General features: G+C 41.8%; 1 protein-coding gene across 15 annotated transcripts in view; it reads right to left on the bottom strand.

The window, feature by feature from the left end:
* The window catches only part of col13a1 (collagen, type XIII, alpha 1), a 143,028-nt gene that overhangs the window by 54,104 nt on the left and 73,244 nt on the right, over nucleotides 1–15,680 (bottom strand). For 13 of the 15 annotated variants that reach the window (XM_042009691.1, XM_042009690.1, XM_042009699.1 and 10 more), the window contains 2 exons: nucleotides 14,172–14,207; nucleotides 9,110–9,136 (listed from right to left, as the gene is read on the bottom strand). The exons of the other annotated variants lie outside the window; for them this stretch is intronic. In XM_042009691.1, coding sequence (XP_041865625.1) covers nucleotides 9,110–9,136; nucleotides 14,172–14,207 — 63 coding nt within the window. The remainder of the gene's footprint in view (nucleotides 1–9,109; nucleotides 9,137–14,171; nucleotides 14,208–15,680) is intronic. 15 annotated transcript variants of the gene reach the window in all.

Raw genomic sequence — 15,680 nt, forward strand, 5'->3', positions numbered from 1 at the left:
AGTCCAAGAGTTAGTCCAGGTTAGTCCAAGAGTACTAACATGTTAAAGGACCTACAATGATACGACTACCATACCATTTTATTAATAAATCACATTTAAAACAGCAACAAGGCTGAACATTGTGCAGTACTTACTGAAAAGAACTAAAAAGCCAAGTATATCGGCAAATAAAATATATTAAAGTAAATAAAAATCTCATGGAAGGACATGTAAGGGCAGATCATCCCAGAATGATTGATCACCCTTCGATTTTCTCTTTGGGACTGAGAAGCATCTGATCAGCTGATCTGAGGAAATGGTCAGCTGATCATACATTTTTTTACTTTGACAAAATAATGATTGTTTTGTTGTGTTTCTCTCTGTTTCTATTTAAAATGTCTGTGGAGAATAACTGATAGATATTTAAATCATGCTGAAAGCGTTTCAGTCAACTACAACAATGTGTGTAATTTCTTGTTCGTCAAGTTCCGATGCACGTCTTGACGTCTGTGGACGAGTTGTGGAAAATGTCCCAGTGCATTAAATCAGACGCACCAATCCCCTCCTACAGATTTTAATTGGGGCATTTTGCAACAAACATAAAGACATTATTGTGTGGTTCATGTTTCGAAGTCTCTGTGCAATGGAGACCACCAGGCTCTCTCGGAGGGGAGGGGGAGAGAAGCAGAGCAAAAGCCTTTAGGAGGAGCGGGAGATGCCCGGCCAAGGCTCCGTCCAGCATGGACTAAAACTCAGCACTTACACACACAATAAAGGTAAAATGAACTTTAAAGCAGATGAAGAAGTTTTCGAGACTGTTGCTAGCAGATCTATTTTCTGACCCAGAGTGTGGTCCTGACTGGTTCAGAATGAGGGCTTTAGAGCAGGCAGCCACTCCCGTCTTCCTTGTACTACACCGCCACTAAATCTTTAGTGGTACGCAGTACCGGACCGTACTGGACCGGACCAGCTTACGTTAGCCCCTAGTTGTTTCCATGTACCAGTTAAAAATCTAGCAGCAGCATTTCGTACCAAAACAAGAGCATTACTAACGGAGCTTTACAATATTCTAGAGGGCCCGTTTGAAATGTGGGTATTACTCTCTCCAGTTCTTGTCTGGACAACACAGACTTGATTTAGACAGCTTTGACACTTCGACTGGAACAAACAAGACTTCACAACTAAGTAGGGATGCCACTGTTACAGATTTTCTTAGTACACTAATCACGGTTTTACAATCATCACGATTATTATGTGTTAATTCATTTCCAAACACTATAAATGTGTAAAATCACATGTACACAGAGGTCAAAGTTTTATTTAGGGCTGTCAAAATGAACATATTAATGCAATGAGATTCACGCCATTACTCATAAAGTTACATATAAAGTTATTACTCGTATAATTTTAAAACTCAGTTTGGCGTTTTCTTAGCTAGAGAAGCAGATTTTTGCCATGTAGGTTCTTTGTAACAGCGATGAACCAAATCCACCAAAAAAACACGTTATCCTCCTTGCTGATGAAGATTCTGTCAGTTTTTGAGCTGTTCATTTAGAGGCCGCAGGATTATATATAAAATAACTTTGTTTTCTGATCAGCCGTCACGGTTCAGACATGATCTTTTATGGAAAGTGACGATATTGAGGAATCTATGATTAATTATTCATGGCATTTAATACAATGATTAAATGTGAAATTAAGGAATCGTGACATCCCTATAATTGTGTTTATGGATTCAAATTTTAAGGCAAGATCCATCTTCACCCCTAAATTAGTGACACACTGCCTCCCTCACTGTCCAAATCTTTTGTTAAACGCTTGTTAAATTTCCATCCTGTAAATACTGTGTTTGAACCACATGTAGGTTCTACAAAGATCACAATAGTTTCCACAATCACACGCTGGTGAACATATCAAGCAGCCCCTCCAGGATTTCACTGCATTGTTTTTGTGACTGTTGAACCTAAAATGCCTTATTCTGTGGCAGCTTTGAGAAGAATTGCAGTGATTGGACAAAATTGTAAGTACGTGCAGAATTTGTGAGGATTTGCTGACTTTGCACTAATAGCTGCAATGGCAACATCATGAATTCCTGGAGGGACTCATCAGGGACAAAGTGGAGGTATAGCATTTATCCTGAGGAGACTGTAACATATAGAGATGCTGGGGATCAAACCACCGATGCTGCAAATAGAAAATGACCAATCATCCCCTTGAGTCAAGTTTCAGTTGATCAACTGTACAGCAAACAGCTGAGACTCACATCAAACCCAACTTTTCTCCAAGCGTCACACTTTCCATAAAAACAATCCATCTTCAAAATGAATTTAGGCTAAAACACATTTGTGTTCAGTTGGCCGAGTGGGAACATCTATCTACAAACTCCAGTCCCCAACACTTGAGATATCAATGGTTTCCACCACAAAGCATAACGTCTGGTGTTCAGGATCTGATTTTAAGCCTGCGTTTGACTCTGTACTTGTCAGCTGGGCTGCAGAACAAACAGAGAAGTGCCTCAAGGCTCACTTTGGCAATTACCCGTTGATTTGCACCATGACAGCGAGGGTCTGTGCAGCTTTCCTCACCGGCCCTGCCCGAGCCCACAACCCAGAGAAGCCGGTCTAAGTGGACTCAGGTTTCCTCTAATAAACGTCTGTCTTCTTGAATGGAAAAGCTTCCATCATGACAAAGTCCCAGTCATCCATAGGACAAAGATAATTCCAAATACTTCTAAACATGTCTACTTTCAGAGCTAAGTATTTGTTTTCTCATCCCTGGTTTGATGGCAGATCAACTTAGGGGCCAGGAAGCAAAGGTAATGATGGAAAACAAACATTTATGTCATGAGACGATTTTCAGCGACTTTCTTGTTTTTCTATGTTTTCATTAGACCAGACAAATGAAGATCTGCAGATACACCATGAACAGATTGGATTACTTTGGTTTTGAGGATGGTGAGAGGTCAAGGTAACAAAGCAAAGTTTCAGATTAAGTCTGGACCCGCTGAGAGAAAATCTAAAACAAACTGCTGTGGAATCACAAGCAGACAAAACTATGCAGATCTCATTTCCTTCTAAATGAAATTTTCTCATGTTCATAGAGGAAAATGTCCTGATTCTGCTGGGACTTTTGCTTGTTTTCTATCCATCATGAATTTCTGGGTTTTCTCTCAGTCAGGTTCGGTCTGCCCAAAAAAACCTTCCCAAAAAATCCACAGAAGCCAGCAGTTTGAAGACACAGTGATGGGAAAACTTTATGCCAGCCAGACACAGCCAGCAGGACTGATTCCTTCATCCTCTCTGTCCTGGCAGGGACCGTCAGCGGCTAACCAAAGATCCAGTTCACTGTTTATTATGATGAAAAGGAGGTTAGGCTGAAGGCCAAACGCAGGTTTATTCTGACTGATTGATTATATTAGATGTGTTAATGATCACTTGTGTCTTCACTGTGGTAAAACAGCCTTTCTAGACTTGACAGTTTAGAATCAGATGATTGCTTTTCCAGGAGGTGTAACGTGTGTATTTACACACACGTTAAGGTGAAACGTCTTATCAGTGCTGCACTGAAGCCTTTACTCGTCAGCAGAACGTAGTGATGACACAGCATCTCCTTTTTCCTGACATGTTGGTAAATATGAAGAAGACACAAACCAACAAAAACACCTGACTGGAGAAGGGTCAGGAGCTTTAATCCCTGGCGTCCTCAGGCCAAAGTTTTGGCTCAGTTGCTAGTGAATATCATCTAATTTAACTGTATTTGTCTTTTGTTTGATGCTTTCACTAGAAACAAAGTTCACAACACAGAAGTGTGCTATTAAACCTCTATTTTTATAAGGCCTATTATTGTCCTCTGGTCTGCAACTACACACACAAAATAAATTAAGTATATCTTCACATCCACAAGGGCTGTGACGTGAGATTACTACGGACGTGTCTGAGTCAGCTTATGTCTTACTGTGGCAGAGTACATGGTTAGTCTAATCAAGAGGATGTTAACAGAAAAGATTGCAAAACTGAGATTCTGTGGATCTTATTTTTCTTTTGAAGGAAGCTTTTCTGTGTCTTTGCTGACTAACTTCATTATATCAGAAACAGTGGACACATCTAGAATTTGACGGCAGCAACATGTTTAGGGGAGTGTCCTGTCTCCTCCCTGTTTACAGATGTACCAGTCTGAGGCATGGTCCCGACAGATGTGGAGGGCTGGATCAGAGCTCTGCTGGAGTACAGACAACTGGCTGTCCTGCATGAATCATCTGTTCCGAAATGTTTCCAAGACACTTTAGGAAGGCCAAACATGAATGATTGCTAACTTGCTATTTCAGCACCTAACAGCTCACCTCTGTGTCACAGGTACGCTGTTGCCCTCCACGTCTGCATCCTGCTTCCTGTTAGGAAAAGTTCCAGCCGTGCTGCACTCTCTCTTGCACACTGTCCATTCGTAGTTTGTGTTTCTTACTTTGATTTTTTAACTGATTTTCTCTTATTGTACATATAATTTTATTGTTCCCTGACGGGACAGGACAACTGTAGCTCAGGGGGAAGAGAAGTCACTTGACAGCTGAAGAGTTGGCAGTTTGATTCCTAGCTTCCCCTGACTATATGTCAAACTGTCCTTGGCTGGGACTGGACACATCGAATGAATAGATGCTGTAACAGTTAAATCACTAGTATAAATCCATTGAGTGTTTGGGTAATGGGTTGCCAACCTTAGCTTGTCAAGTTCCACAGGCACATTTTCACCACTAATGCAACATCAACTACACTGCTCAAAAAATAAAGGGAACACTTAAACAACACAGTGTAACTCCAAGTCAATCACACGTGTGTGAAATCAAACTGTCCACTTAGGAAGCAACACTGACTGACCATCAGCTCCACATGCTGTTGTGTAAATGGAAAAGACAGCAGGTGGAAATTATCGGCAATTAGCAAAACACCCCAATAAAGGAGGTTCTGCAGGTGGTGACCACAGACCACTTCTCAGTTCCTGCTCTCTGGCTGATGTTTTGGTGACTTTTAAATGCTGGCGGTGCTTTCACTCTAGTGGTAGCATGAGACAGAGTCTACACCCACACAAGTGGCTCAGGTAGTGCAGCTCATCCAGGATGGCTCATCAATGCGAGCTGTGGCCAGAAGGTTTGCTGTGTCTGTCAGCGTTGTGTCCAGAGCATGGAGGCGCCACCAGGAGACAGGCCAGTACATCAGGAGATGTGGAGGAGGCCGTAGGAGGCAACAACCCACCAGCAGGACGCTACCTCCACCTTTGTACAAGGAGGAACAGGAGGAGCACTGCCAGAGCCCTGCAACATGACCTCCAGCAGGCCACAGATGTGCATGTGTCTGCTCAAAAGGTCAGAAACAGACTCCATGAGGGCCGAAGTCCACAGGTGGGGGTTGTGTTCACAGCCCAACACCGTGCAGGACGTTTGGCATTTACCAGAGAAAACACCAAGATTGGTAACTTGGCCACTGGCGCCCTGTGTTCTTCACAGATGGAAGCAGGTTCACACTGAGCACATGAGACAGACGAGACAGAGTCTGGAGACGCCGTGGAGAACGTTCTGCTGCCTGAACGTCCTCCAGCATGACCGGTTTGGCAGTGGGTCAGTAATGGTGGGGGGTGGCATTTCTTTGAGGGGCCGCACAGACCTCCATGTGCTCGCCAGAGGTAGCCTGACTGCCATTAGGTACCGAGATGAGATCCTCAGACCCCTTGTGAGACCATATGCTGGTGCGGTTGGTCCTGGGTTCCTCCTGATGCAAGACAATGCTAGACCTCATGTCTTACAACCAGGAGAACCTTTCGTCGCTAACGGTGAACCTTTGGTCGCTAACCGTGAACCTTTCATCGCTAACTGTAAACATTTTAAGACCCACAAACTGAATTCTTTAAATACTTTATACAGTGTGTTAAATAAGAATAACATTTTCCACCAAGCACCAAAGTCTTGTACCTTCTGGGGTGGGCCAAAAGGCCAACTATAGGGCTTACATCGGCCTAGAAATTAACTTTTGTTTTGAGAGAGGCTTAAAACATCATGTAACAAGATATTTCCATCCAGTTCATCACAGGATCAACACAGATGTTGATTCAAAGATCCCAGAGATACATTCATGTAAAAAAAAACATGTATGCATATTAATAATTTTGATAGAAAGATGGATATTATAGATTACATTAGTGTCTGTTTACAACCACAAATCACTAAAATGTAAATACGTGTAAAAAAAAAAAAAAAAAAAGACAAACAGAATGCAAAGATTTTCAAATGTCATGAAGCAATATAGTAAAAAATTTCGATCCTCTATATGTCTTGTACATATTGCAGAATTGACAAAGTGACTTTGACTTTAACTTTGACTAAAAGCAGATCCATCGATGCTGAAAAGTACATGGAGGTTTTAGAGCAACATCTGCTCCATCCAGACAACGTCTCTTTCAGGGAAGACCTTGCAGGTTTCAGCAAGACGATGCTGAACCACATCCTGCATCCATCACAGCAGCATGGCTTCACAGGGGAAGAGTCCGGCTGCTGAACTGGCCTGCCTGCAGTCCAGACCTTTCACCTGTACACAACATCTGGAGCATCATGGAAGCAGAAATCCAGCAACCAAGGTCCAGGACTGTAGAGCTGCTAGAATCCTGCATCAGATCAGAATGGGACAACATTCCTCTCCTAAAACTCCAGCAACTGGTCTCCTCACTTCCCAGATGTTTCCAGACATGTTAGAAGAAGAGATGCTACACCGTGCTGAACACCACCCTGGAACTACTTTTTACACCATGCTGAACATCAACCTGGAACTACTTTTTACACCGTGCTGAACATCACCCTGGAACTACTTTTTACACTGTGCCGAACATCACCCTGGAACTACTTTTTACACAGTGCCGAACATCACCCTGGAACTACTTTTTACACCATGCCGAACATCAACCTGGAACTACTTTTTACACCGTGCCGAACATCAACCTGGAACTACTTTTTACACTGTGCCGAACATCAACCTGGAACTACTTTTTACACCGTGCCGAACATCACCCTGGAACTACTTTTTACACCGTGCCGAACACCACCCTGGAACTACTTTTTACACAGTGCCGAACACCACCCTGGAACTACTTTTTACACAGTGCCGAACATCACCCTGGAACTACTTTTTACACCGTGCCGAACATCACCCTGGAACTACTTTTTACACCGTGCCGAACACCACCCTGGAACTACTTTTTACACAGTGCCGAACATCACCCTGGAACTACTTTTTACACCGTGCTGAACCTCACCCTGGAACTACTTTTTACAGACGTGTTGCTGCTATGAGCCTAGGAATTGAGAAGTCCTACAATTTTTCATGTTCAATATTTGAGGTTTCCTACACCCTAATAAATGCTGGGTTATTTCATCAACCCAACTGCTGGGTTATGAAATGTGTAACCCACTTTGGGTTATTATGCAGGTTTTGGGTTATTATCTGGGTTGTTTTTATGAACCCATGCATTGGGTTAAACACAGTTGAGTTATATACAGTCTGTGGTTAAAATCCATCAACCTAATAAACATCAGTTAACCCAGCACCTGGGTTGTTAATGCTTTGAACGTCAACATGTCAGACATCATCATGTCAAAGTCTCCCCTTAACCTCCACGAAGCTCTTGGTGGCAATCCAACCGATGATCTTTGATGTGGCGAACGAAGTGCTAAGGTACATATGACACTCGTCTTTGGCCTTTGTCATTGTCGCTGGGGAGGCTTTGGAGCAAAAGACAGTTCTTCAAGCAGTCAGTGTCTGTTTTAAGGTATTTTACATATTTGACATCGAGTACGAGTGTGCACCAGGAGTTCCTCCAAAATGGAGTGTACGGAATGGAAGGAGATGAGTCAAAGCCTGCTAAGTTTTTGCGTGCAATATTTGCTTGCAAGTAGACTGTGAAAGTGACTTTTTCTTTTCTTTTTTCTCCTGCTGAAAGTTGAGAGCTACCTTGTTAACTCATGGGGGCGGCATGGATCAGTGGGTAGAGTGGTCGTCCTGTAGCCCAAAGGTTGCCAGCCCAACCCCTGGCCAGAGAGCTCATGTCGAGGTGTCCCTGAGCAAGACACCAAACCCTTAATTGCTCTTTGAGCGCCTTGCATGGCAGCTTTTGCCATCAGTGTGTGAATGTGTGTGTGTAGAATATAAAGTATAATTTGCATAATATTTAACCAATTCATATGGTAGAATGTACCCAGGATTTTTAGGGTGTTCCACAGCATCAACCTGAGGGTGTTTTCTTTGTGGATATACAAGAACAACTTCATACAGTGAACTCCAAATCAACCCTTAGCAGCCGTTAGCAGGAATCAGACTTCTACAACCCTGCTGTTAATAAAAGTGATGATTTTGACTTTAATGTTCCCACTGGCAGATTTACTGCATGTTTACCATCTCTGTTAACACACTTTTGTAATTCATAAAGCCAAGTGGGAGATACCAGAGACTTCAGTAAAAGTTGTCTTACATGTTATGTCCACCTTGAGGCAAATATCAGTCATTTTTTCATCCAGTTGGCAGCTCATATTAATGACTATTTCAGCATGGTATAAAGCCAAGATTTAACTGCTGCACAACACACCAGCAAAAATACAATTATCATAATATATAACCGTCTATTTCAAGTCCTCTTTGAGAAACGCCTCATGTACTCTGCTGTGGCCTCTATAAATGTCTCTTTACTTTCTTTGGGGAGTCTTAAATTAGAACTTTCAGACGCTTATGTGACAAATAGTTGCTATTGTGTTTCACAGCATAAAGGGTTCAGGTAATCCAACCAGGGTGGGAAACCATTTACAGAGTGCGACCAAATGCTGTTTAAAAATACAGACCAAAGCCATTGATATAAATCACATGCTACCTGTAAACTCAGTACTTTTGAGCATCAGCATCACCCACTACGTCAAATATGAGCAATGCGTCAAAGACAACATTAAACAGCCCAAAAGTTCCTAGCATTTCTTTAAGATGACTGAAGATGATCAATGTAACAGAAGACACCAACCAAAGCACCAGAACAGCAGATTCCCTTTCTGTATTTTCTCCAGAGCTATACATTTATAAGACCCTGCAAAAGCACATGCTCCTAAACTTACCTTCTCCCCTGCTTGTCCTTTTAAGCCCTGGGATCAGTCACAGCAGACACAGTCGCATGCAAACAGGTGTGAAGGGAGGAGAGAAACACAAGAAAGAGAGGATCCAGTGTTAGAGACATGGAGAGGGTTTGGGGCATGCAGCATCCTCAGGACTAGTGATGGGGGATGATGGTGAATGGGCTAACGGGGAGCTATGGTAATGATGTGGAAGTTATAAGGAGAAAAATGGAAGCTTAAGGCCTCATTATGCTGCAAACAAAGTACTAGTCACAATGTCATACAGTGTTTAAGTTGTTCAAATTGATTAAATCTATTCTTGATACACATTGCCTTAGATCTGATGACTTTTTGTAAAAGTAAGTGATATTTAAAACATAATGAGACACTGTGGATTGCTGTGATATTTAACTTAAGGACAAAGTGACGCATCAATATGAAAGAAACAAAGATGAACAGGAGGGCAGAGATATATTACACAGAAGCAACAGCTTTTTATCTAAAACCATTGAATATACTTTACAGGGTTTCCACTTTAAGTCAATGTGTCCATGTTTTGCATACATTAGATTTCTAATTTTTAAACATTTCCAGAAGAAACCAAAAGCACAATGTGCAGAGTCAGTCTTTCAACCAAGTCATGTGAAACAGTTAGTGCGAGTGAGCTAAAAGCTGCTAATTTATTTTCCTTCTATTAACACAATACAGTGAGTGGAAGCCGCTACAGGTGAGAGGACTGGCACTGTTTTAACTGTCCATCAGCACTATTCAGCACTAACCCCTGATTTCCACCGGGTGCACGTGTGCCGCTTTACGGCTGCGCTGGGCCTCCGCTGCTATTCGCAGCCGTTTTAGTCAATGGTTTGGTTACCACCAGGTGCACGACAGCGCGTATCAGAAGCGCCCCAGAAGCGCCTTGTTGCGGCTCTCCACTAAATTTACGCGCCATGTGTTCAACCAGTCAAGGGATCTTAGTGTTTTTTTTTCATCATGGACGACAAGATGTTTATCCTGGAAGTGGAGAATTTCGTGATCTCGCGGATCTTGCTAGGTGGACAGCACCAGCAGGCGCTTCACACCTGACATGCTCCCGGTGTAGAATGCCATGCCATGGAGGTCGGAACAAAACCATAGTGCACCAGTAACATAGCGCACACGCACCCGGTGGAAATCAGGGGCAAGGCTACGTTCACACTGCAGGTCTTAACGCTCACTTCAGATTTTCTGCTGACTTCTGATAGTCGTATCAGTTGTTCTACAATCAGATAATCACGCTCACCCCTACGGAGAATTTAGAGTCACCAATTAACCTCACATGCATGTCTTTGGATGGTGGAAGGAAGCTGGAGTACCAGGTGAGAACACGCATACACGGGGAGAACATGCAAACTCCACACAGAAAGGCCACTGCTAGAACCTCCCTCCAGCCGAGGCTTGAACCAGTGACATTCTTGCTGTGAGGTTGCGGTGCTAACCGCCACACCACTGTGCAGCCCAGGTAGCAGTCTCCTACTGGATAATTCCTGCAGAATGATAATCTTTCAGTTGCAACAAGTTGTTTAACCTCAACTGAGGTTCTCATCCCGGTCAGATCATTGTCATCAAGCCGAGAAAACATCTCAGGAGAGGCAGAAACTTCTAGAACTGGGTTCAGAACTGTCCAACCATCATTAAAAACTGGAAGGATGGTGGGAACCATCGTCTTCTGGGAAGAAATGTTGGTCAGAAAAACATCCTGAATGATGGTGATCACTTCAACATTTGGTGGAACCAGATGGAAGAAAAACAGCAGTAGATCTCAGGACAATGTTTAATAGTGAAAGTTAGAACATTTCCACATGAACAATGTGAAGAAACTCAAGGGACTGAACAGCTGTGGAGCCAGAAGAAAACCACTAACCGGTGAGGCTAACCGAAGAAAAAGGCTTCAGGTTGCTAGGGAGCATAAAGACTGGACTCTGGAGCCATGGAAGAAGGTCATGTGGTCTGATGAGTCCAGATCTACCCTGGTCCAGAGTGATGGAGTATCAGGGTAAGAAGAGAGGAGGATGAAGGGATGCAGCCATCATGCCTAGTGCTACTGTACAAGCCTGTGGGAGAAGTCTATGATCTGGGGCAGTAGGTCAAGACTAGGTTCAGGTCTAGGTTCAGCAACATTATGTGTCCAAAGAATGCTGCATAAGCAGTTTATTCCATCTTCCCTGATGGCACAGCCATATTCCAAGATGACAATACCAGGATCCATGGGGCTCAGATTGTGAAAGGGTGGTTCAGGGAACAGGAGACATCATTTTCACACATGGACTGGCCACCACAGAGTCCAGACTTGAACCCTGCTGAGAATCTTTGGGGTGTGCTGGAGGTCCAACTTTCCAATCATCAATACAAGATATTGGAGAAAAATTAATGCAACTCTGGATGGAAATAATGTGACATTACAGAAGCTTGTTGAAATAAGGCCAAAGTGAATGCTGCTGGAATGAAAGATAAAGGTGGTTCAACCTAATATTAGTATATGTGCCCTGTTTATTTTGGTGGTGACTCTTTTGTTGGCCAGGCATGTGTAATATCGTGTTGTCCAGTGTTTATGTTTAATCCAGCTGCTTCCTGTGAAACATTGAATATGGATCTGATTTAAGACCATTTATAGAATTATGTGGATTTTAGTCACTTTTGCCTACAGTGTGAATGTAGAAACATCAACAGGCGGGTTGCATATTACAAGTTCATTGTGTTGTGTACATCTGGGTGGAGTGGAAATGTTTCTGTTCTTTAAAACACTAAAATTCTTGCAAACATTAGTTTTTTTGTGTTTCTTTTGATAGATAATAAATAATTCAAATACTCAAAGTGTCATTTAAAGGGCTCAAATCGTGAAAATGATTGAATGCTTAGTCGCTTTGAGCAAGTTTGAAGTTGTTTAAATAATTTCTGGAAAAACAAATTAAAAAACATTGATGTCTTATCATTTAACAGCAGTTTTTAATCTTCAGGGACATTTTTACCACAATGGTGTTCAGAGAATAAAAACTGCATTAAAAAAAGACACTGGACTTAAAAAAGTTGACTAAAAACAAGAGTTCTTGGAAAAATTACTGCCACAAGCTGTAACACACACAGCATGACCACTAAATAAATAAATACAAGTTTAGAAAAAATGCTTGTGACTAAGAATTCTACAGATGTGGACAAAAGTGTTGGTTCCCTTCGGTTAATGAAAGAAAAACTCACAATGGTCACAGAAAAAACTTAAATCTGACAAAAGTCATAATAAATAAAAAATCTATTAAATTTAACCAATGAAAATCAGACGCTGCTTTTCAACCATGTTTCAACAGAATTATTTAAAAAAATAAACTCATGAAACAGGCCTGGACTAAAATGATGGTTCCCCTAGAAAAGACTGAAAATAATGTGACCAAAGGGACGTGTTAATCCAAGGTGTGTCCACTAATTAGCATCACAGGTGTCTACAGTCTTGTAATCAGGCAGTGGGTCTATATTTAGGGCTACAGGTAGTCACTGTGCTGTTTGGTGACATGGTGTGTACCACACTCAACATGGACCAGAGGAAGCAAAGGAAAGAGTTGTCTCAGGAGATTAGAAAGAAAATTATAGAGAAGCATGTTAAAGGTAAAGGCTATAAGACCATCTCCAAGCAGCTTGATGTTCCTGTGTCTACAGCTGCACATATTATTCAGAAATGTAAGATCCATGGGACTGTAGCCAACCTCCCTGGACGTGGCCGCAGGAGGAAAACTGATGACAAACCAAAGAGACGGATAATACGAACGGTAACAAAAGAGCCCAGAAAAACTTCTAAAGAGATTAAAGGTGAACTTCAAGCTGAAGGAACATCAGTGTCAGATCGCACCATCCGTCCTTGTTTGAGCCAAAGTGGACTTAATGGGAGACGACCAAGGAGGAACCATTGTTGAAAACAAATCATAAAAAAGACAAACTACAAACAAGCCACAAAGCTTCTGGGAGAATGTCCTATGGACAGATGAGACAAAAATGGAAGTTTTTACCAAGACACATCATCTCTATGTTTCCAGACAGAAAAATGAAGCATATGAAGAAAAGAACACCGTCCCTACTGTGGAACATGGAGGAGGTTCTGTTATGTTCTGGGCTGCTTTGCTGCATCTGGTACAGGGTGTCTGGAATCTGTGCAGGTACAATGAAATCTCAAGACTATCAAGGATTCTAGAGAGAAATGTGCTGACCAGTGTCAGAAAGCTTGGTCTCAGTCGCAGGTCATGGGTCTTACAACAAAGACCCAAAACACAGCTAAAAACACCAAGAATGGCTAAGAGGAAAACATGGACTATTCTAAAGTGGCTTCTATGAGCCCTGAACTAAATCCTGTTGAGCATCTTTAGAAGGAGCTGAAACATGCCGTCTGGAAAAGGCTCCTTCAAACCTGAGACAACTGGAGCAGTTTGCTTATGAGGAGTGGATCAAAGTACCTGCTGAGAGGTGCAGAAGTCTCATTAACAGTTACAGGAATCGTTGGATTGCAGTGGTTGCCTCAAAAGGTTGTTCAACTAAATATTAAGTTAGAGATACCATCATTTTTGTCCAGGCCTGTTTCATGAGTTTATTTTTTTAAATAATTCTGTTGAAGCATGGTTGAAAAGCAATGTCTGATTTTCATTGGGTAAATTTAATAGATTTTTTATTTATTATGACTTTTGTCAGATTAAAGTTATTTCTGTGACCATTGTGAGTTTTTCTTTCATTAACCGAAGGGTACCAACACTTTTGTCCATGTCTGTATACTGGTGCTGACAGACTTTAACTGAATATTAATTCAAATTCAAATTCCCAAATTTCCCTGAGGACTTTATTAATCAGGGATTAATGAAGTATTTCTATTCTATTCTATTTGAAAAATTAACTGTCTGACTCTACAAATTGAGCTAAGGTCATGTACAGGTTGAAAGTTACCAATTCAAAATTTTCTTTTAACTGGATTTCATTGTCTATAACAGTACTTTTTTTCTTTTTTACAACTAGCTTTGCTGTGTTCATATATTCACAGTGTACCAAAACCACTCACCATTCTTCCAGGAATTCCCATACTTCCTTTGTCACCCTATTGACCAATGCAGATTCAGAAGGAATAGGGATCAATAACACGGTTAAGGTGAGTCAAACTCTTAAAGGGATACTGTGATTTAGACTGGCTGACATGCTGTCATTTACAAGTCTAATCTCATCTGGTTTTAACTTCTTTTACTGAAGCAACAGCTGCTGTCACAGCTGATGCCCGTCAAACTTTACTGTTAGCCGTGTTAGAGTTCATGTCATGCAGGACATAGATGTCCCCCTTGTCATGGTATCCCTTTAAGAAACAGAACCATTGGTGTTAGTGGGATGAACATGCCATGCTTAATGGTGAAACCAACAGATGCTGATGCAGTCCAACCCTGGACTCAGTTTTCAGTTATTTGAAATACAGCCACAAAACCTCATTTAATGCAGTGGTTAGTACTGAAACCTCTCTGCTAATCAGATTTATGTACACATAACGTATCTGCTTCAGTCTTTTAAACACCAAAACAGCTAAAAGTAAAGCAGAAACAAAGATTTAAGCTCTGCTACCAACTTAAGAACTGGATTCACATCAGCAACAGCACATTTCTGTCAGTGATCAGAAGATACCAGATATCTGAAGCACCACCCACAAGCAGCTCCAGGAATGTTGGTGTCTGTGTCTTCATTAGCTAAATAATAAAGTTCCCCTTTCTCTACAAGGAGCAGCAGACAAACACACTGTGGGCCTGTATGCTCGGCCTCCATTGTTGCTCTTCCAGAGGTGGAGGTCATATAATTAGGGGTGTTGGTTTGTCTGTTAGCAACTCAAAAGTTTCTAGGAAATCTCAGAAATGGAACAAGCAACACGTGGTTAGATTTTAGGGCTCCATGTCTGGATCCAAGAATGTTTTAAAGGACTCTGCTATGGGTAGAGATAATTTTGGGAAATAAATTACAATGGCTTGACAGAGGGCTGCACTCTCTGAGTGCTTCCACTTATACATTTTTTTCTCTTTTTTAGGACATAATGGTCCTTCCCGAAAAAAGCTCAGCTGACTGTTTTTATCTGCGATGAGGTTTTCCTCCACGCCTAGCCTCTGCTCTGACTGTTGTAGTGTCAGGTTACTGGATGGTTTATTTGTCCACTCATTTTAGATTTAAATCAGACTCAACAGACAGTGAACAGCACCTATTTATTCCCTGATTAAAACAAGTCCATCAGCCTTTACGTTTTGAGATCTGACGCCGTGATCTGCCCACGTTTTCTGTGTTACCTGATTCTGAATGTGCTGGTATCTCTGTCGGACGTTTGTAATGCATTTCTGAGCTTTAAATTCTTCCACACTGGAGCTGAAGTGTTTGAAGCCCTGTCCAAGGTCCTGATTTACAGCCAGGAAGTTGGAGAGATCCTGGTACCACCAGATGTGGATTTCGTCCCAGCTGCTGGCTTCATAAAGCACTTTTCATGATTTTTCACTGTTACAACAAAATATAACCATCACTATGGTCAATCTTAGCTACAGTTTTGTAA

Source organism: Melanotaenia boesemani, chromosome 16 (assembly GCF_017639745.1).
Source record: "Melanotaenia boesemani isolate fMelBoe1 chromosome 16, fMelBoe1.pri, whole genome shotgun sequence".
Taxonomy (NCBI): Eukaryota; Metazoa; Chordata; class Actinopteri; order Atheriniformes; family Melanotaeniidae; genus Melanotaenia; species Melanotaenia boesemani.